This window comes from Rhinoderma darwinii, chromosome 9 (genome assembly GCF_050947455.1).
Source record: "Rhinoderma darwinii isolate aRhiDar2 chromosome 9, aRhiDar2.hap1, whole genome shotgun sequence".
Taxonomy (NCBI): Eukaryota; Metazoa; Chordata; class Amphibia; order Anura; family Rhinodermatidae; genus Rhinoderma; species Rhinoderma darwinii.
The window spans coordinates 29,762,964-29,786,790 of NC_134695.1; the positions used below are offsets into that span (position 1 = coordinate 29,762,964).

General features: G+C 43.8%; 1 protein-coding gene across 14 annotated transcripts in view; it reads right to left on the reverse strand.

Annotated features, from left to right (window-relative positions):
* NRXN2 (neurexin 2) overlaps positions 1 to 23,827 on the reverse strand; it is a 760,118-nt gene that overhangs the window by 439,847 nt on the left and 296,444 nt on the right. For 9 of the 14 annotated variants that reach the window (XM_075837451.1, XM_075837448.1, XM_075837440.1 and 6 more), the window contains 2 exons: positions 8,788 to 9,089; positions 2,306 to 2,329 (listed from right to left, as the gene is read on the reverse strand). In XM_075837451.1, coding sequence (XP_075693566.1) covers positions 2,306 to 2,329; positions 8,788 to 9,089 — 326 coding nt within the window. The remainder of the gene's footprint in view (positions 1 to 2,305; positions 2,330 to 8,787; positions 9,090 to 23,827) is intronic. The other 5 variants (XM_075837456.1, XM_075837449.1, XM_075837455.1 and 2 more) reach the window with 1 other exon arrangement.

The following is a 23,827-nucleotide window of genomic DNA, read 5'->3' on the forward strand; positions in this document are numbered from 1 at the left end:
TCAAACCTTAAGTTAAACATGTCACAGATCACAAGAGAGGGGACATGCAGGAGTGGGGTAGGATCATGCACTTAATACCCCAATGGACAAGCAGACGCAACCGATCTGTGGCCAGGGGGGTATTCAATTGTCAGGCATGCAGTTAATGAAGTGAATGGAGGTAGGGGAGGTCCATTCATTGCATGCTGAAGCCCCATGCTGCTTGGGAAACAGCGGCCAGGTGTATCTAGAACAGTACGAATGAGTGTGATAGAGACAGGTAGAGAGAATTGTCTGAAAGGAAATAAATCTATGAAACGACAACGCTACTACAGCGCCAGAAATATAGGAATGGGAAATATAATACAGCAGTATGTATTGGAATGCCATATATAAAATAATGTCATGTAGAAAATAATAAAACGTGGAAACGTGGCAGGAAAATAAAAGATTATGGAGAAAATGACATCATCACTCATTGAGATGAAGGAAAAAAAAGAAGATAGTGAAATGTTTGTCATAAGGATAAATATAGTTAGGAAAAGGGATATTAGAGCATGTGGGGGAGGACAAGGGGTTATGTTAGTGAGGTTAGAAGAGGGGTTAATGTGAAAGGAATGGCTTGTGTTAGATCATGCATTGTTACGGCCCCCTCCCACTTATAACATGCATAGTCTCCGAAGGAGGGTAATCTATAATGGCAGCCTATAGAGAAACAGCAAAAGACAGGTTGAGTTAGAAAAGGATGGGTGTCGGGGTTAGTGCAAAATATCTGAGTGATAATCTGAGTATGATTCAAGAACCGGTGTTAACCTCAGGACCCACACCCCCCATAGCCTACGCTAAAGGCTGCCATGAGAGACCCCACCCTCCAACATCAGCCCATCCAGTAATACTGTAAGCAGTGTTTAATGCTGGGAGAGTATGTGCATGAGTCAGTGAGGTCATTGAGAAGGAGGAGAAGAGCCATAAGGAAGAGGAGTGGAGAAAGGAAAGCAAAAAAAAGAAATAAATCTACAAAACCATACATGAATGAGCAAAAAAAAGAAAAATCTACTGAAGATGGACATAAAGCCCTATAGTGAAATAAACTGTACCTAACCGCGCCATACCATAGGGGCATCTATGTGTGCTGCCGTTTCCATGCAATTACACTATGCAAAATCACCACATGATGTCGCTCATGACCCAAAACTGAAACCCTTCAAGCGCTCGCCTGGATCTACAACTGGCAGACTCCATATATATATATATATATATATATATATATATATATATACTGGTATGATGTCTGCCCTAAAAGGATACACACACTATGCCCTCTGTTACTCCCTGTTCTTTTACCTTATGCTGGCTACATAGCAACATAAAACAAATAACCAGTTATAGTAGCGCCAAATGACTAAAAAAACACCTACTACATCTAATACTAGCAATGCAATACTGTGCGCCCTGGCAATACATTAATAACACTATGATCAGTATAATGAAGCGACTCTGCAATTCTGTCCTAGACCACATGGTGTCACCACCAATACACTGATTTGTATGTAGAACAGTAGCCCTGATTCAATGCTTCCATCTAGTCTGCAACACATGACATTAACCACATGGGGACGCCATAATTCTACAGACAACAGAAACCTCAGCCTAATACTGAAATGACCAGTGGGCCGCCATGACACCCACGGTGAATATTAGTAGAAAATAGAAAGCAAATGCTCTCTATGTTCTTAAAGACATGTAATGTCTCTATAGGCGCAGAATAAAGATGTATAGCACGGCCGCTCTGTAGTTATCCATAAAAAAGATCCATTATTAATCTGGGCTTTTTGCCACAAAGAGGATATAATCTTAATGTATTTTGCTAGTAGATACAGTTTATAGCATTGATGGAAATATATTTTTAAACTACTCTGAATGCACGAATTTAAGGGGAATTTTTGGTAAGACATGGCAAAAATTCTGTACTTGCATGAACTGCTTCTCAACTTTATTTTACATTAACACTTGGCAAAATGAAATATGAAAAACATGTTAAAATTGTTTCAATCATTTTGAACTTCATAAAAGAAAAAACTGAAAAAAGTAAAGAACTGAAGCGCATGAAAAAATAAATCATATATAAAATCAATATCATGATATTCTTTGCAAGAGAGGTAGTAAGGATTTTGTAAAGAATAGAGTTTGAGGGTGGGAGGTGATAGGGTACAGTGGTTAAGGGACTTTTGGTATTTGAGCTGTGAACGGAACAGAAGACAGGAGCTGGAATAAACCCCAGGGGTACAATTGGAGTGATATCTACCAGGTAATGGAGTTTGTTTACCAGAGCATGTCCGATGCCTGCATGCTTTATCACGAATGGAAAGAGAATTAAAAAAAAAAAAAAAAAAGATATAATACAAGTGGGGAGAAGGAAGGAGAGCTCCCCCTTCCCTTCATCCTCCAGATTTCCCCCCGTCCCATCATCCACCTATCCGCTTTAAGCTAATACCGGCTAGCATTAGAAAAAGGGAGGATAGTCCTATATTCCAGATGGAAAATATCAAAACAAAAATTGGAAGTGGGAGCAAGTGAAAGAGTTGAGGACAGAGGGGAGTGGAGCGAAAAGAATGAGGACCAAGGGATCCAGATACAGAAATATTTAAAATGGACGGCTTGACAGGAAAAAAGATAAAACGTGAGAGACCGTGGACATTGCTGCTTGTATTTTTTTTGTATAATACTTAAATGATCACAATTTCAGGGCATAAATAATTCAGGCTAATTTAGAAGAAAAAGCAGTAGTTATATCCAAGCAAGAAAACATTTACAATATAGTTAGCAGCAAAACTAAAACCAAACACATATATATATATACACTGAAACATTGAGAACTAAGCTGAAGGTATCTGCAATACTTATTTTCTACCATATATAACAGGCTTAAATGGGTGGTATGTGATAAGGGAAACATGGCTGATTTTCCAGAAACAGTGCCACTCTTGTCCATGGGCTGTATCTGGTATTGCAGCTTAGCCCCAAATTTACTAGAATGAGGCTGAGCTGCATATCCAACAAAAGAAGAGAGTCAGTCAGCATATCCAAGCACAACTCCTGGACAAGAGCGGAGTGGCGCTTCTTCTGGAACACAGCCGCCATGTTTTTCTAATCTCCTACAACCTGTTGAATACTGTGATGATGGAACAGAGCAGGTCACAGAATACTCTACAGAAATGTAATGGGTCATATTGTAAGAGCTCCAAGAGCGGGAGGGTATGTAGATTTATGTCAGGGAACCTTTCACTGTTTAGTCAAGATGGATAGAAGATAACACAACTCAATATCTGAGTTGCAAACAACCTTACTTTAGGCTTCTCGAATAGGGCGAGATGGGGAATAATAATAATTGACTTACTGTAATTAGACAATAATGTCCGATAATACAGCGCAAATCTATGCACTTTGTTAAATGTTTAATAATTCTTAAACCATCGACGTACCTAGCCCTATAAAAAGCTAATGAATATAGTTAGGATATGCCATCAATGTCCAATCGGTACGGCTCCAAATACAGTGACCGATCACTAGAATAAAGCGGCTGCACTGGGTTGAGCCTTTATAGCCAATGGGCGGCCTTGTGCCTCCAAGATAGAGTGGCATGGAGCTTTCCGAGTGCTGATGTCACTTTGTTCTAGTAATTGGCGGGGGTCACAGTAGTAAGACCCTCACTGACTGGACATTAATGGCATATCCTAAGAATATGTCATAAATGTGTGTAATGGGAGAACCCTATTAAACATTGTCTATTTGTAGGATTATTTACATGGATGGTTTAAGACTTCTTCAACATTGTTATCACAATTGTAGTCCTCGAATATCACAAAAGCAAAGTTTATCTTCAGATAAGTCGTTAATCTTACAGATATAACTATCATTAAAAAAGCAGTCATATTTCACATGGGGACTGGTAATACTGCTTGGATTGACGACAACACCCATCCTAAAAAGGGGGCGCCACTTAGTTTAAATGGGGAGTGGCTTAAATTGCACCAAATTGCGCCAAAATGATCACAGACGTGTCAAAAGGTGAGCCAAAATGTATCATCCAGCATGAGCCACTTTAATATCTAGTGTAATTTTTAGCCGTCCGAATTAAAGACAGCATTAATAAATCTGCCGCAATGTCCGCTTAGTTTCATGTATGGATTGCTAATGTCTATATTAAGGATTGGAATCTTAGGCGTTTTAATTAGAGGATTGGTTTCTCTTGTGGGTAAAATCACATTTTCAGCTTTCAAATGGTTAAAAAACATACACACAAGAAGTAGAACGTAAACTTAATCTCACCATGTTTACCTGCAGTCAAAATATAAATTTTAGTACATTAACATTTACTTGCGTCAATGCATTATCCAAATTTTATATTAAGCACAGAATAATAATAATTCTAATGAAAATAATACTGTTTTTTATAATCATAATACATACACATAGAGGAGATAGAGAGACAGAAGGAAAGATAGATGGATAGATAGATAGAAGGATGGATGGATGGATGGATGGATAGATAGATAGATAGATAGATAGATAGATAGATAGATAGATAGATAGATAGATAGATAGATAGATAGATAGATAGATAGATAGATAGATAGATAGATAGAAACAATCCAAAGTCCAGCAGCACAGGAGGTATGGGGGTGCAAGCCCTGGGAAACAGACCAAAGTCCAGTGTGTATAGAAGCAAAAAATAGGCAGCACTCTATAGATATAAGTGAAAAAAATCAGGGGTACTTTATTAGGCCGAATTCAGGCGAACGTAGAGTACATCCGTGTGACGGCCGTTACAACAATGGCCGCCACACGGACGCATGTATTTGAATGGGGCAGTTTACAGGGCCATTGTTTCAACGGACCGTGTGAAGGGTCCGTTGAAAAATAGAACATGTCCTATTTTGTTCCGTTTTCACGCATCCCTCCATAGACTCAAGTTTATGGGGATCCGTGAAAACAGAACCCGCACGGGGGCACCACCGACGTGAAAAACATCACGTTTTTCACGTCTGAGTTTCGTGTGACTCTGGCCTTACCCTCAGTGCAACATTTCAGCTCCGGCTTGAGAAAGGCTCTAGTGGACGGAACTGAAACGTTGCGCTGAGGGTAATAAAGTACTCCAGATTTTTTTTACTTATATCTATGGAGTGCTGCCTTTTTTTTTGTTTCCAGGATAGATAGATAGATAGATAGATAGATAGATAGATAGATAGATAGATAGATAGATAGATAGATAGATAGATAGATAGATAGATAGATAGATAGATAGATAGATAGATAGATAGATAGATAGATAGATAGATAGATAGATAGAAAACTGTTGGAAGCTTAGATAGGAAGATAAGTTACTGCCAGACGCCTCTGGGAGCGCTTGTCTTCCAGCAGAACAAAGGATTGGACCGGTTAAAATCCAACATGCCCACTTCTTGTTTCCTCTTACAGCAGAGCAGAAGGTCAGCTAACATGAGGTTAATTATCTAATGTGTATGGCCGGCTTTAAGACCAGTTCCATGGGCCAATGATCGGGCAAACAAGTGTTCATGCAAACGCTTGTTCAGAAATCATTGCCTTATGTAAACAAGTCAACGATCATCTGATCAACGAGGAAACGCTCACTCACAACACGATGGGATTTTTTATGCGGCCAAAAAAATGGTCGCTAGTCGGAAGAACATCCCCCTGTCTAAACATGAAGCAAATGCATGGGGATGAAGGATCCTATTAACGATTGTTTGCCCTTACACATTAACCCCTTCAGGACTGTGCCATTTTTTGCTTATTCATTTTCGTTTTTCACTTCCCGCCTTCCAAGAGCCATAACTTTTTTTTATTGTTCCGTCAATAGAGGGCTTATTTTTTGCAGGCAGAGTTGTATTTTGCCTCCATTTAAAGTAGCATGTAATGTACTGGGGAAACTGAAAAAAAATCTTTGCAGGCTGAAATTGGAAAAAACGGCGATTCCTCCATTTGTTTTTGGGGTTTCGTTTTTACGGCTTTCACCGTGGGGTAAAAACGAGAACTCAACTTTATTCTTTGGCTCAATACGATTACTGTGATACCAAATTTATATAGTTTTTTTTTATATTTTACTACTTTTTGTTTTTTGATTTTTTTAAAACTATTTGATACATTTTTTGATTCACGACATTCTGAGAGCCGTCACTTTTTTATTTACCCATCGATTGAGTGGTGTGACGGCATTTTTTTTGCGGGACGAGCTGTCGTTTTTATTGGTACTAGTTTTAAATCTTTTTTTTACCATGCGAGTTAAATAATGGTAGATTGTAATCAGACTTTTAGGGCATGTTCCGCTGCAAATGTTGGTGCAGATTTGGTTTAATTACGCAATGAATCTGCACCAACATTTGCATATTTGACAGGTAATTCAGACGTTGCAGAAAAGACAGCGGACTTGCCACAGATTTCAGTTTTTGCATTGCAAAGGCTGAAATACGCAGTGAAATTCCGCTGCTTCTCCGCAACAGGCAGTGCATGCTGCGGAGGGAAAATTCTGCACCGCAGCCTATGGTCCGCAGCAGAGTTTTCCGCAACGTCTGAACTAAGTTTCCTAACAATGTATAGAAACAAATGTAAACAACGGCTAATGCTGAATTGCACTGCGGACTGTCCGCAGCGGAATTCAACAGCAATTTCGCCACGTCTGAATGTGCCCAAAAAGAAACCTTTTCGAATTCCCTCAAGCACAATGGAAAAAATCGACGAGTCCGTAAAAGTCTGATCTATTACAATGTATCATTATTTAGTATGCAAGGTGAACGTCGTAAAAAATGTAAACCGCCAGAATCGCTGTTTTTTGGTCACTTCATCTTCCACAAAAAATTTTTATAAAACATTATCGAAAAAAGTCTCAAGTACCCTAACAAGGTACCGATATAAACTATAGCTCGCCCTGGCAAAAATAAGCCCTCATACCGCTCAATCGACGAAAAAATATAAAAGTTATGGCTCTCAGAATATGGCGACAAAACTAAAATTTTATTTTTAACAATCACTTTTTTACTTGTAAAAGTAGTAAAACATAAAAACTATATAAATTTTGTATCTCCGTAATCATATTGACCCGCATCATAAAGTTGACATGCAATTTTTATCGCACAGTGAATGCCGTAAAAACAAACCCCCCAAAAAAAGATTGAGGAATCCGTTTTTTTCCTATTCCACCCCACAAATATTTTTTCCCCAGTTTCCCACTACACTATATGGCACAATAAAAGGGGAGGAAAAAACGAAAGTGAAAATTGAAAAATGGCTGCGGCGAGAAAGGGTTAGAGACTTTTAATGTCTATTGTATATATGCAAGTTATTGACCTTCTCTTCTAGCCATATATGCATATTGACCGTGAAATAATCAGATAAAGAAATTGGTCATTTCCCCCTAGGTTCTCATTTACATATGCAGAAAACTACTGCACACCAGATGATTTAGGGTGTATTCACACGTGCAGGTTTTAACCAGGTTTTTTTTTTATGCCGTTTTTGAAGCCAAAACCAAGAGTGGATTCAAATAGAGACGTATAATCTTTATACTGTTTCTCCATTTATGATCCACACCTGGTTTTGGCTTCAAAAACTGCATACAAAATACGAAACAAAACTTGATCAAAACCTGCAAATGTGAATACACCGTTAATCATCTGGTGTGCGATAGTATTCCACGTATGTAACTTAGATTGGATATCTTTGTATATTCAGTGCTTATGTTAAGCATAAGGCTGGATTCACACAAGCATATTAAGTCCGTAATGGACGGAACGTATTTCGGCCGCAAGTCCCGGACCGAACACACTGCAGGGAGCCGGGCTCCTAGCATCATAGTTATGTACGACGCTAGGAGTCCCTGCCTCGCTGCCGGACAACTGTCTCGTACTGTAATCATGTTTTCAGTACGGGACAGCAGTTCCACGGAGAGGCAGGGACTCCAAGCTTCGTACATAACTATGATGCTAGGAGCCCGGCTCCCTGCAGTGTGTTCGGTCCGGGACTTGCGGCCGAAATACGTTCCGTCCATTACGGACGTAATGTGCTCGTGTGAATCCAGCCTAATACTCTGGGTACAATGAGGATACAACGTGTAACCTGGCAGATATCTTCAAATACAGGGACTGTGATTTTTAAATGCATCTGATCCCAATTTGTTACAGGTTTTTCCATATCTGCATTCAACATGTTGACCAATTTCTAAAGAACTTCTACGGTAATGATGACAACAGGAATCTGCAATAGAGAATTTATGTTTTTTTTTTTTTTAATTTTCTACTTGTAAATTTGCAATTGTGCCATACAACAGATATGGAAAAATTCTGTTCAAATGAAATCTGAGAATTCGTTATAGTCAATAAGAAGGTAACACACAAATTTGTGGTGCTGGATCATAACATGATATAACTAACAATAAGTGGTTTTCTACAAAGTCATCCATGGCAAGAAAATCCCAGTAAGATTAAATTCTGAGTAAGATTAAAATCGGGCACCATTACTAGAGAGGAGATTTTTCCCCAATTAACCAGTGGTTATCATTTTTTGACATATAAAGATTACTTGTCTAGGGTATGACATGGTCAGAGGGGACACCAGTCAAGTTACAAAAGGCCAGGAGCTTCAAGTTACACCTCTGGCCACATGTAAGATAGAAGTAGCGGAAGTAATGGTATTATTTTTTACTAGGGAATAAAAACCTAAGATGTCTGGAATTGTATATAATATGTGTACCTAATGAAAGTATTCCAAAGTCAAGAAAGTTTCAAGACATACCTGTCGCAGATTCCTTGTGACGCGAACGTCATGCCAGTTGTTGTCGTTGAACTTGCCGTTGACAGGTTCCACTAGGGCTTCAAAGGCTCCTGATCCAAGGTTGATAACCAACCACACGGCGCCGCTCTTCAGTGAAAGGTTGACATAATCTGCAGACTTTCCTGTATGGAGCATCAATCCATTCCGCTGGAGGGTTTTAAAGGAGAGGGTAATTTCATCTGCGCTGCTCTGGATTGGACTGTGAGACAAGTCATAACAGAAGAACTCGTTTCCTCGGAATGTAGCCGCATATTCTTCTTTCCCTAGAAAGCATGGAATAAGAATGTGGAGGAAATAAATACGAGAAAGAAGTGAAAGCATAAAACAATGAAAGTGTCAAGATGCAAAAGTGCAATAGATATTGTAAACCAGTTTAAAAAAAAAAAAGATAAATAAAGCATGAATCTATAAAGCTAGAGCAAGAGATAATGCAAAATAATGCCAGGAAAAGGTGCAAGAACTCAAGATGAATCATTAGACAGCTAGATAGACGGAACAAGGTAAAGATAATAAATGTCATAAACATAAGAAGGAAGGACCAAGAACACAGGAAGGAGGGACTTTAAGAATGTCGATCGCAGAAGGAATTATTATATTGCATTTTGCTGTATAAAGATAGGTCATCATGCAAATGTAAAGTAGTAAACCCAATGGAAATACTTTTAGTGAAGCTCCAGATGTGGCTAAAGCTCGAGATTTGGCTAATCTTATTGTTTCTTTCCAAACACATCAGGGTATGTTCACACGCAGTGACCAAAAATGTCTGAAAATACGGAGCTGTTTTCAGGCGAAAACAGCTCCTGATTTTCAGGCGTTTTTGTAGCAACTCACGTTTTTCGCTGCGTATTTTACGGACGTTATTGGAGCTGTTTTTCAATGGAGTCAATGAAAAATGGCCCCAAAAACGTCCCAAGAAGTGATACGCACTTCTTTTTCGCGGGCGTCTTTTTACTCGCCGTATTTTGACAGTGACGCGTAAAATGACACCTTGTGGGAACAGAACACCGTAAAACCCATTAAAAGCAATGGGCAGATGTTTGTAGGCGTAATTCGAGGTGTACATCGCCCGAATTACGCCTGAAAACACAGCGTGTGAACATACCCTGACCATCACACATTCACAACTCAGACTCTTTTTTTGACAAGTTTACGTTTTAGCTGCTGCTTTTGTAGAGGTGTCGATATAGTTGAAGTTTCAGTAGGTAGGCAATGCTGTCACTTTAACTAACCTTTCACTTTGGGGTCCTAGGCCTTACACAAGTGATGGAATATGTAAAAATATATTCCCTTTAGGACTAAAAAATTCTCAACCAGAATTTTGTTGATTTATTGAAGTTGGTGTGTTCTGAAGCTGGTAGCTTAACGGTTGGCACTGGATGCTTGTAACACTGGGGCTACGGCTTTGAATTTGACAAGGAGAACATTTTCATGGAGATGTATGACTCCTCTGTTCATTGTCTTTTCTGGGGGGACTCCTGCACTACAAAAAGTTTACAACCGCCCATACACTTGAGATAGCAATTGGCCGTCAGCTATTTCACATGAACCAAAAAATGTCGGCCAATCTTGCATGTTTATATCAATGTGGAGAGGAGAATAAGCTGCAGCCAGACATCTCTGCTATCAGCTTATCTTTCATGGAATCATGTTGAAATCCAACATGCCCAATTCCTCTGCCCCCCGACATCTTCCAGCTTTTTGGGAGGCCTCCCATGCACTTAAAGAGACTCTGTCACCAGTTTATCAAATCCCTATCTCCTAACTAATCTACTAGGCGCTTTGCTGCTGAGAACTACAGTGGGATTTGTTTTAAAAAAAACTTTTATTAATTGCAACGTTATGAGCATTTTTCTAAATATGATAATGTGGCTCTAATAGCCAAATAGGAGGGGACTTTCTTTTCACTCTGGGAGGTGCAATGTTTTCTGTATGACGCTGTCCAATCAGCATGCAGCTTCTCCCCCTTCCCTGCCCAGCAACACAGCGTGATCATATAGTATACATATACAGCTTCCATTCCCGACTGTGTATTCAACTGGCGATATCTCCGGTTGTGTCACAGCTAGATCCTGAAGTCATATGAAAGATTATAATCTCATCTTTCATATGCCACCAGAACCACTGTTCTAGATGGCCCACAGCCAGATATATGGCTATTTGAAGTGATCCCCCTTCCCTCCAGCCCCAGTCTCTCACACTGTGTGAAGCAGCTTCATGCTGATAGGACAGCGTCAGAGGCCGTGAGGCGGCTGCACCTCAGCAGAATCACTGGTGTTACCTCCCAGTTGTCTAATAAAGGCTCATTTACATATTTAGAAAAAAGCTCATAATTTTGCAAATAATAAACGTATTTATTTTTTTAAAAAACAAATCACACTGTAGTTATCAGCAGCAAAGCGCCTATTAGATTAGTTAGTAGATAGGGAAATGTATGACAAGTTTTTTGCTTGGTATGTATGTATGTATGTATATATATATATATATATGTATGTATATATATATATATATATATATATATGTGGACATACACACTAATCTGTGAGAGCACCAGGTTTTTTGTTTTGTACATTTTGGCGCAAAATTAGTTTTTTGCGTCAATGCTTGGGACACGTTTTTCTTTATGCAGTACAAATGTTGTTTATTTATTATTTTTACATTTTGGGGAGCAAATAAAAAAAAGCACCATTTATTTTTCACTGTGCACTATACAGTCAGGAGACTCCCGTACACATAAGAGGTTCTGCTGAAATCTTTGGATTTTTACGACTTTTCTCTCATGTATTGCCAGGTTTTAAGGCTTTGTTTGAAATTGGTCTGCTTGCCATACGATCCACAGTTCAACTGTCCTTCAACATTTCCCATTGGGCAAACAAGCATGGGACAGGTTGGCTTTTAACTTATCGAATTCTTTGTTTCTCCAGAATGTTCATCTTTATTGGGAACACAGCTATCTTTTATATGGGCGGCGTGAGTGTATGATCTTGAGATATGTAAACCAGTAGGTGAACTTCATTGGTGTTTGTGTGTATGATCACATTCGCTACAAGTTAGACGTTGCATTTAGTCATATGGGATAACCTTGCCCCTTTTTTTTTTCTATAATTTTATATATACTGTGAATTTATATTTATATTTACACAGCTCTTTGATGTGAAAGTCCAACTTCCCCATAGACAAAATCCAACAATGTGTAATGGGCATGAAATTCAGCTCTCAGAAAAGTTAGTTAATGTGGTTTAGGCCTCATGCACACGACCGTAAAAACACCCGTTATTACGGGTCGTAATTACGACCCGTAATAACGGGCTCATAGACTTCTATTGGCCACGGGTACCTTCCCGTTTTCTTACGGGAAGGTGCCCGTGCCGTTGAAAAAGATAGAACATGTCCTATTTCAGGCCGTAATAACGGCACGGGCAGCCCATAGAAGTCTATGGAGCTCCCGTAATGACGGGTGGCTACATGTGTGCACCCGTCATTACGGGAGCGTTGCTAGGCGACGGCGGTAAATAGTCACTGTCCAGAGTGCTGAAAGAGTTAACTGATCGGCAGTAACTCTTTCAGCACCCTGGACAGTGAATTCCGATCAGAATATAGAGCAACATGTAAAAAAAAAGACGTTCATACTTACCGAGAACTTCCTGCTTCCTCCAGTCCAGTCTCCCGGCCGTTGCCTTGGTGACGCGTCCCTCTCGACATCCGGCCCGACTTCCCTGGATGACGTTTCAGCCCATGTGACCGCTGCAGCCAATCACAGGCCAATCACAGGCTGCAGCGGTCACATGGACTGCCGCGTCATCCAGGGATGTCGGGCTGGATGTGAAGAGAGGGACGCGTCACCAAGACAACGGCCGGTAAGTATGAATTTCTTTAACTTTTATTACAGAAAGGGCTGCCCCTTCTCTCTATCCTGCACTGATAGAGAGAAGGGCTGCCGATTAGTGCAGTGTAATTTTGCAGCCAAAAACGTGCCCGTAAATACGGGTGGAATACTGGTGACACCGGGCCCGTATTTACAGGCACGGGCCCGTAAATACTGGTGCAAAACGGGTCAAATACGTGTGACACCAGACCAGTATTTAGGCCAGTATTTACGGGTGGGAAAAAATACTGTCGTGTGCATGAGGCCTTAGTTTGTGAAATTATTTGGTTAGCATATTCAGGTGTATAAGGGACATGACCTTCAAAGTTCAGTTAGTTACAGTACATAAATTGAAAAAAACAGGTCTTTCAAGTTAAACCTTTCTTGATCAATAATATGTCACTCATTGCTAGATTAATTGTAACCCTTAATACCATTCATTAGTAAATAATCATCTAGGCCCTTTTTTAAATACTGACATAGTATCTGCCATTACTACCGCTTGGAGTAGGGAATTTGTCGTTTTACCACTCTAACTGTAAAGAATCCTTTCCTATATTGATGTCTGAAACACCTTTCCTCCACACACAATGGATGTCCCCTGGTCCTTTGTAGAGACCTTGGAAGGAACAGATCATGTGCTAGTTCTCTGTATGGACCACACGTATACTTATACATATTAATAAGATCCCCTCTAAGGCGCCTTTTTTCCAAGATGAACAAGCCCAATTTCTCTAGCCTTTCATTTTAAGGGGCACCTGCCGTCCCATTTATTAATCTAGCCGCCCGCCTTTGAACCCTCTTCAGCTCTCCTATGTCCTTTTTACAATTCAAAATGTGGTCTTACAAGGGATGTATAGAGGGGTAATATTACATTAAATTACAGGCCTTTATCGCTCTGTTAGGCTTCGTTCACATCTGATTTCAATGGTAATGCTTCCGTTGCTCATGGTTTCCTTTTATCTCTGTTCCATAAGGTTTCCGTTTTTTCGGCGGAATCAATACCGTAATTGGTTTCCGTTTATGGGTTGCCTTGACAGTAAGGTCTGACGGAAACCATCAATGGAACCTCGACACAGATGTGAATGAAGCCTTAATACACCTTAAAACTTATTTGCTTTTTCAGCTGCTGCTTGACGTTGCGTGCTACTGCTTAGCTTACTTGTAAATAGAATACCCAGGTCCTTTTCTTGTTCTGTTATTTTCAGTTTTATTCCATTTTATGTATATGTGTTAATACTATTCCTGCGGCCTAGGTGCATTACTCTACATTTATGTTGCTATCAATGTATGATCGGTCTCTCTGCATAACATGTGATGATTTAACATTCGGTGGATGAAAGTTCCTTAGTCACCTGAATAAACTGAACATAATGTTAAGTTTGTTTTAAGTATTTTCAATATCACATGACATACTCATACGTTGCTGCCCATCATAACAGCTCCGCTACAGGATGTTTATGTTGCTGAACTACTGCCATTAAAGGGAACATATTTAATTGATGAGTGTGTAAATATGAATACGTTATTTTCTGTTTTCCTACATTAGAAACTTTAGGGTCATATTCGAGCTTAAAGAGAACCAGTCATGTTTTTTTTAACCACATACGTACCTCCCCTAATTCCTGGTGTCCTCTCGATTCCAGCACTGTCATTTTTATTTTTTTGGCCCTCCTGTTGTCCCACTACGGCCCCTGCTCCGCTTGTCACCTAATATGATCATTTTGAGTAAAGGTACAGACAGGCGGAGACCTCATCTCTCCTCAGTAGACGTTGCCACCAACATCACAGTGACGCTGTCCAATCAGAGCGGGTGTTGCAGGAGGTCACGCCTACTGAGTAGAGATAAGGTCTCCTCTTCTCTGTACCTTTACTCAAAATGAGAAGGGGCCGTAGTGGGACAATGGGAGGGCCACAAAAAATAAAAATTACAGCACTGGAATCGAGAGGATGCCAGAAATAAGAGTAGGGATGTGGTTTAAAAAAAAAAAAAACCCTGACAAGTCCTCCTTAAAGGATATTCATCTTTTAACACCATGTTGTTTTTAGATGCTAAATTCTGTGCTGATTAATTTATTAATACAACTTCATAGCGGTCGGAGCACCATTTTTCTAATACACAGCTCCAAATTCCCTGCAATAGACATAGAGTTAAAAAGACAAAATGCAGGCTGCCACTAGAGGGAGTTTAGGAGATTACTGCATACTGTTTATACATTGAACTCATTAAACTCTTACGTCATGGTGCAGGGGGAGAGGTATGGAGCGGTCTCACGCACTGAGCCCGCTCCATACGCTGCGGGTGTCAGCTGTGTATTACAGCTGAAACCCTGCACTAATGGTAAGGAACAGCGATCGCACTGTTCCTGGCCATTTAACCACTTAAATGCCGCAGTCAATAGTGACCACGACATTTAAGCCGTTAGAAAGAGGCGGGCGGCCCCCTCCGACAGCCTATCGGCCGCCCATGACCCGATCACAGGGTGCCGATGGTTGTCATGTCAGCCCAGGGGTCTAATGAAGGCACCTAACGGGAGCTGGTTTAAGTCCCCGAGGGAGACTAATAAAAAGTGTAAAAAAAAGTTAAATAAATCTTCAGCAGATAAAAGTAAAAAAAAAAATTTTACTATTTTTTCTCTAAGGCAATGTAAAAAATATTTTTTTTTTACAAAATTGGTATTGCTGCGTCTGTAAAGGTCCGTACTATTCGCATGGTGAACGCCGTAAGAAAAAAAAATAATAAACATATATATACAGTGAAGGAAATAAGTATTTGATCCCTTGCTGATTTTGTAGGTTTGCCCACTGTCAAAGACATGAACAGTCCAGAATTTTTAGGGTAGGTTAATTTTACCAGTGAGAGATAGATTATCTAAAAAAAAAAAAATAGAAAATCACATTGTCAAATTTATATATATTTAATAAGTATTTGATCCCTTTGGCAAACAAGACTTAATAATTGGTGGCAAAACCCTTGTTGGCAAGTACAGCAGTCAGACGTTTTTTGTAGTTGATGATGAGGTTTGCACACATGTTAGATGGCATTTTGGCCCACTCCTCTTTGCAGATCATCTGTAAATCATTAAGATTTCGAGGCTGTCGCTTGGCAACTCGGATCTTCAGCTCCCTCCATAAGTTTTCGATGGGATTAAGGTCTGGGGACTGGCTAGGCCACTCCATGACCTTAATGTGCTTCTTTTTGAGTCACTCCTTTGTTGCCTTGGCTGTATGTATTGGGTCATTGTCGTGCTGGAAGACGAAGTCACGAGCCATTTTTAATGTCCTGGTGGAGGGAAGGAGGTTGTCACTCAGGATTTGACGGTACATGGCTCCATCCATTCTCCCATTGATGCGGTGAAGTAGTCCTGTGCCCTTAGCAGAGAAACACCCCCAAAACATAATGTTTCCACCTCCATGCTTGACAGTGGGGACGGTGTTCTTTGGGTCATAGGCAGCATTTCTCTTCCTCCAAACACGGCGAGTTGAGTTAATGCCAAAGAGCTCAATTTTAGTCTCATCTAACCACAGCACCTTCTCCCAATCACTCTCAGAATCATCCAGATGTTCATTTGCAAACTTCAGATGGGCCTGTACATGTGCCTTCTTGAGCAGGGGGACCTTGCGGGCACTGCATGATTTTAATCCATTAATGTGTTACCAATGGTTTTCTTGGTGACTGTGGTCCCAGCTGCCTTGAGATCATTAACTAGTTCCCCCCGTGTAGTTTTCGGCTGAGCTCTCACCTTCCTCAGGATCAAGGATACCCCACGAGGTGAGATTTTGCATGGAGCCCCAGATCGATGTCGATTGACAGTCATTTTGTATGTCTTCCATTTTCTTACTATTGCACCAACAGTTGTCTCCTTCTCACCCAGCGTCTTACTTATGGTTTTGTAGCCCATTCCAGCCTTGTGCAGGTCTATGATCTTGTCCCTGACATCCTTAGAAAGCTCTTTGGTCTTGCCCATGTTGTAGAGGTTAGAGTCAGACTGTTTAATTGAGTCTGTGGACAGGAGTCTTTTATACAGGTGACCATGTAAGACAGCTGTCTTTAATGCAGGCACCAAGTTGATTTGGAGCGTGTAACTGGTCTGGAGGAGGCTGAACTCTTAATGGTTGGTAGGGGATCAAATACTTATTTCTCTGTGCACAATGCAAATAAATATATATAATTTTGACTATGTGATTTTCTTTTTTTTTTTTTATATAATCTATCTCTCACTGGTAAAATTAACCTAGCCTAAAAATTCTAGACTGTTCATGACTTTGACAGTGGGCAAACTTACAAAATCAGCAAGGGATCAAATACTTATTTCCTCCACTGTATATAACGCAAGAGTCGCTGTTTTTTGGTCAACTTAGCGGTACAAAAAATGTAATAAAAATTAACAAAAAGTATGTACCAACAAATGGTACCAGCCGCAACAAAAAAAAAAATAAGCCCATTCACTTCAATGGGAGAAGCAGGCTGCAATACCTGTGAATCGCTGCTACTTGTGTGTCAACGATTCACAGTGAGCAAGTAGAAATGAAGGAGAAGCAGCGTTCATACGAACGCTGTACCCCCTTCAAAACAGCTGATCGGCGGGGGTCCCAGGAGCCGAACCCCGAGCGATCAGTTATTGATGGCCTATACTAAGGATAAGTCATACATTTTTGGGGACTGGAAAACCCCTTTAAGAAATTAATCAGCAGAGAATTTTGGACATATTTAGATTAAATAGAACAAAATGGTGTTCAATTGTGGACAAAGCAGGAGTCCAGAAAGCTGAGACCTGTGGTGCTGTTTGCAGGGTCCAGGCTATAAAGGACTGATTCAGCATTTCTGCAAAAGTGAAATGCAGGAAACGTTGTGGTAATATCTGAATTTATATTCTCTAACATCAGAATAGTTGCTCTGCAGGCTAAAAACAGAATGTATATTGACTCTATAATCCTGCACAGAAAGGAATTGGAGGTGGCCACATACTTACCTCCACATCACAGCCAGGCAAAGGGACAGATAATGCTCCGCAGTGCAACAGCACAAAAAAACGCTAAGGCCACGTTCAGATGTGGCGGAATTGCTATTGAATTCTGCTGTGGACAGTCCGCAGTGGAATTCTGTAGCAGCCATTTTTTACATTTGTTTCTATACATTTTTAGGAAACTTAGTTCAGACGTTGCGGAAAATAACTGTGCAGAATTTAGGCTGCGGTGCAGAATTTTCCCTCCGTAGCATATGCATTATGTTGCAGAGAAGCAGCGGAATTTCACTGCAGATTTCAGCATTTGCAATGCAAAAATCTGTGGCAAGTCCGCTGTGATATCTGCAACGTCTGAATTACCTGTCAAATATGCAAATGTTGCTGAGGATTCGTTGCGTAATTGCCCCAAATCTGCACCAAGATTTGCAGCGGGAAAACTCTGCCACGTCTGAACATGGTCTTAGGCTACATTCACACGAGTGTGACACATTTACACATGTAAAAAAACACGTGTAAATCTGTCCGTGTGCATTGCGTTTTGAATCCGTGAGCTTTGCGTGTGGCATGTGTTTTTCACTTGCACTTTTTTTCTTCCCAACGTAATTGATGCGTGAAACATGGACAGCACACAAATGTGTGTCCGCACACGGTCCGCGGTTTTCACCCACCCGTTTACTTCAATGGGCGGGTAGATGCGTGAAAACGCACCAATATAAGACATGCAGTGAGTTTCACGCAACGGACTGGGTTGTTTCAATACAAACATAGGTGCTGGCGTACTGAGGACAATCTTTTTCTACTGTAGTTAGTATGTCATTTGCAGGGCAGGGAGTTCCCAAAGAACGTGTATTAATAGAGAGCATGCAGGGCTCCTATTTTCTAATACAGTGTCTTCCATTACATTACTTGTGTAAACTGGATTTTCATTGCAGCGTGTGGGGTATATAAATTTTTCCTTTTAAACGTCATGTATAATGAATTAGTCTCTATATGCCCCATGTACGGCTGAGTTTTACAGTATTTATCCCCATTACTTAGGTAAATAACAAAGGCCGTAACACAATTGGAGGCTCGAGTGGCCATTAGTAGAATTCTATTCAAGTTTGACATTAACCTGAAACATTTTAGAGCCAATGTTAATTTGAAAACCTCCCGGTGCCTAAGGCCTCATTTACACGAGCGTAATATACGCGCGTGCGACGCGCGTGCTTTTCACGCGTGTCGTACGCACCTATATTACTCTATGGGGCAGTGCAGACAATGCGTGATTTTTGCGCAGCGCGAGTGCGTTGCGTAAAACTCACGACATGTTCTATAATCGTGCGTTTTTCGCGCATCACACACCCATTGAAGTCAATGGGTGCGTGAAAACCACGAAGGTCGCACGGAAGCACTTCCGCGCGAACTGCGTGATTCGCGCAAGAGCTGTCAAACTGAATGTAAACAGAAAAGCACCACGTGCTTTTCTGTTTACAAACATCCGAACGGAGTGTCTTAGAGATGAGCGAACCGAACTTCACCGGGTTAGGCTGAACTCGTTTTGACCGTACCCGGCAGGAGACAGTCACTGTCCAGGGTGCTGAAAGAGTTAAACTGGTTCAGCACCCTGGACAGTGACTTCCGATCCCAATATACGTGAACGTGTAAAAAAAAAAAAAGTTCTGACTTACCGATAACTCCCGGCTTCTTCCTCCAGTCTGACCTCCCGGGATGACAATTCAGTCCAAGTGACAGCTGCAGCCAATCACAAGCCAAGCACAGGCTGCAGCGGTCACATGGACTGCCACGTCATCCAGGGAGGTGGGGCCAGATGTCAAGAGAGGCGCGTCACCAAGGACGCGTCACCAAGGCAACGGCCGGGAAGTTCTCGGTAAGCACGAACCTCTTTTATTTTAAACAGGTTACTCGATATGGTGATTGGAATTCACTGTCGAGGGTGCTGAAAGAGTTACTGCCGATCAGTTAACTCCTTCAGCACCCTGGACAGTGACTGACGTCGACTAGCCTCATCTCTATGATGGCGGCTGCACGAAAATCACGCAGCCGCGCATCATACACTGATGACACACGGAGCTGTCAAGTGCCTTTTGCGCACGCTCGTATAAATGAGGCCTAAAGCTGTGCGTCCCTCCTTATCTTATGTCTTGTTGCTGCCAGTTATTTATCACTAATGTAATATTAGTCTTTCCGAGCCGGCATCACCGGAGGAGGAGCGGTCCGGTGATGTTCACTTTATATTCACAGCAGAAGAGGCTGGACGCAGCTGCAGGCTTGAGGGAAGCCGACATGACCGTCCTGGTAGGGAAAGGGTTAATGTTAAGAGGTGAGGGAAAGGTGAAGGAGCTGAAGGAGGGACGGGGAGGAGCTAGGGGGGACGGGGGGGCCGTTACTGCGCTTCCCGCTGTTTCTCGGCATTGAGCCGGAAGCAGCGGGAGGAGTAATACACAAGAAGCAAAGCTCCCCGTTGCCCGGCTTTTTAGTATGGCAGAGGCCCTGATTTTAGAGCGGCTGCGTGCCGCTGCTGTGCACCACGGTCCCGGATGGCTGGAGGAGACCGTGGCTGCATTAACGCGGATCCCGGACGCCGTTTCGCCACGTCGGGCACGGCGTTCGGGGTCTGTTGTAAGGGACAGGCTCCCCTCCCCCGGCCCCCCTACGAGCATGGCTATGGCGGCGGGGGGGGAGTCGGCAACAACCGCTCCTGCGCTGGGCAGGCAGAGAGCGGTAGCAGGGGTGACGGCGATGCAGGCTGTGTCGACCCGTCCCTCTCGGCGGTCCCGACCTCCAGAGCGCCTGAGTCCGGAGGTAGTCCCGCGGACACGGCGTCGCAGAGGGAGCCCGATCCCGGACGCTGCAGGCCAGGCAGCTGGGAGGACCGCCCCTTCCCAGGCCCTGCGTCCTGGCAGGAATCCCAGGCCGCGACGGGGTCCGGCGGTAAGCAGGGAGTCGCAGGCCGGGCTCCCTGTCACCCCTCCCCCATCAGATGGAAGATGTCGAGAGCAAGGTACGGCCGCCCCGCATGGTGATGTTCCGGCCAGGGGGCAGGCTTCGTCAGGATCGTCTAGACGGACGACTAGATCTGCAGCGACGTCGAGGCAACAGGTCCGGTCGGAAGTCTGGGTCCCGGCGGTCGGGCGGCAGGTTGCCGGCCCATCGGTCAGCGCGTCCTCATCCCCTTTCCGAAGAGGTCGTTGGGAGGGACAGTCGTCGGCGAGAGAAGAACTGGAGGAAGGTGAACTGGACGTCTATCGTCGAGGTCAGGATGGTCCGGCTGACGGGAACACAGCGCCTGTGCAGCCCGGTGAGTGTATAACTCCATTATTGTCTTATCCAGCGATTTTTATGTCGGGTGTCGGCGGGGGGGCTGCTAGCATAGCATCGGGGGCCGGTAGTGGCGCGGGCGGACGCGACGGAGCGGGTTTGGCAGATTTAGTGGGTTGCTTACGGGAGCTGGTGGGGCGCCTGGATAGGGCCGCGGCGCCGGTAGTAACGGAAGTGTCCCCTGCGGTAGTTTGGGAAGGCCCCAGGGAGGTGGGATCGTTGCAGGCGCGTCCTGTGGTGGCGGTTAGAGAGGCGGTCGCGGTGTCGGTGCAGACTGAGGCACAGAAGGACGGCGATCGAGTGCGCATGGACGATCGTGCTCGGGGGGAGGTGTATGTTTGTTTTGAGGGTCCGTTGGGGGCGCATTTAAAGCAGGAGGTGCGTGATCGGATCTGGAAAGATGAATATGTTGAAATTTTTTCTCTCTTGCCGCTGGCTAAATTCAATTTGGATAAGGGCAAGCGGGATGAGAGTAAAAAGGACGAGGAGGATCGGCGGCGGTATAGGCTTATCCCGCAGACGTTCGTTAATTGGTCGCAGGCGTTCGCCATATTGGCTAGTGTGATAGGGGAAAAGGCGCCGGAAAATTGTTCGGCGTTATTTTGTTATTTTGATGCTATTGGGGAGGCTCATAGGGCGTATGGGGGTCAGGCGTGGCTGCGATATGATGAGCAATTCCGTCAGCGGAAGGCGGTTCGGCCGGCGATTCGGTGGGACCAGAAGGATATTGCTCTCTGGTTACGGGTTACGGCTCCGGTTAGGCAGCCCTTTCCCGGGAGCGGTGGCCAGGGAGGCCAGACTAGTCAGAGTGGACCAAGCGGCGGGGGAAAGGCGGGGTTTTGCTGGCAATTCAATGAAGGCCAGTGCAAGTTCGGGGCCACGTGCAAGTTCAAGCACGTGTGCTCCGAGTGTAATGGGGCATCACACGGGGCGGCAAAATGTCTGCGGAAAAAGAGGTCCGGGAACCAGCACGGGGCTGGTCAAGGGGGTGTCGCCGGTGAGGGTGGAAAGGATGGCCCCTTATCTAAATGAGTATCCGGATAGGGCGGCAGCTAAGTTGCTTTATGAAGGGTTTAGTGTTGGTTTTGTTATTCCTCCGCCTCCTTATGAGGTTCCGGTTACGCGGAGAAATTTAAAATCGGCTTACTTGCATGCGGAAGTCGTGTCGGAAAAGTTGTTAAAAGAAGTTTCGTTGGGGCGCATGTCGGGGCCATTTGTGGAGTCGCCGGTGAAAGATTTAGTTGTGTCCCCTTTGGGTATTGTCCCTAAACGCGAGCCCGGAAAGTTTCGTTTGATTCAACATTTATCGTATCCCAAAGGTTCGTCGGTAAATGACGGGATTGATCACGAGTTGTGTTCCGTAGTTTATACCTCATTCGATAAGGCGGTGGGGTTAGTGCGGGCTGCGGGTCCGGGGGCGCTGCTAGCAAAAACCGACATCGAGGCGGCGTTCAGGTTGTTGCCGGTGCATCCAGAAAGCCAACGGCTGTTGGGTTGTTTTTGGAATGGGGCCTTTTACGTGGATCGGTGCCTTCCGATGGGGTGTTCTCTTTCTTGTGCATACTTCGAGGCGTTTAGTAGCTTCGTGGAGTGGGTAACGAGGGGAGTATCCGGGGTCGATTCGTTGATCCATTACTTAGATGATTTTTTGTGCGTTGGCCCGGGGGGTTCGCCGGTTTGCGGTAACTTGCTTCATGCCCTGCAGAAGGTGGCGAGGGATTTTGGGATCCCTTTGGCGCCGGAAAAAACGGAGGGCCCGGTAGCGACGATTCGTTTCTTGGGAATCGAAATTGACTCAGTGGCAATGGAGTGTCGGCTCCCGGCGGATAAGTTGGGTGCTTTGAGGCTGGAGGTGCGACGGGCTTGTAGAAGGAAGAAAGTGTCGCTGAGGGAGCTTCAGTCGCTGCTGGGGAAGTTGAATTTCGCCTGCCGGATTATGCCGATGGGGAGGGTGTTTGGTAGAAGGTTGGCGGCGGCAACGGCGGGAGTGCGGGCGCCGCATCATTTTGTGAGGCTCAAGGAGGAGCACCGAGCTGATCTTCAGGTTTGGGATGACTTCTTGGGCCAGTACAATGGTCGCTCGCTATGGATGGCCCCAGCGCAGGATACGAGTGATCTGAATATTTTCACGGATGCGGCTGGGGCGGGTGGCTTTGGAGCTTACGGGGGAGGTCCGTGGTGCGCAGGTCAATGGCCGGCTAGCTGGGTGTCCAGTGGATTGACGCGGAATCTGGCCCTGCTCGAGCTGTTTCCCATCGTGGTGGCGGCTACCATTTGGGGGGACAGGCTCAGGGATAAGAAGGTCCGTTTTTACTGCGACAACATGGGGGTGGTGCTTGCCATTAATAACATCACGGCGTCCTCTCCTCCGGTAGTTCAATTGTTGCGACATTTAGTGTTGGTGTGTTTGTCGCTGAACGCGTGGGTGGTGGCGGTGCATGTCCCGGGTGTACGGAATTGTGTTGCTGATGCTCTTTCTCGCTCGCAGTGGGACCGGTTTCGGCAATTGGCCCCGGGAGCGGAACGTCTCGGTTTGGCGTGTCCGGATCATCTATGGGATCTGGTATCGGTCCCGTAGAGCAGCTGTTACAAAGGTCTTTGGCGCGCACGACGTGGAGGGCTTATGCTGCTTGTTGGAGGCAGTGGGAGGAGTGGGTAAGAGAGTTGGGTGATGTTAATACGGATAGAGACAGGTTGGTGGCACTTTTGTATTGGTTAGGGGATGCCTGGGAGGGGGGGTTTTCAGTAGCGAAGGTGAACCGGTTTATATCCGCGGTGGCGTTTGGGCTTAAGTTGCGGGGCTTGCGGGATGTATCGAAGGAATTTCTGGTATCGCAGGCTTTGAAGGGGT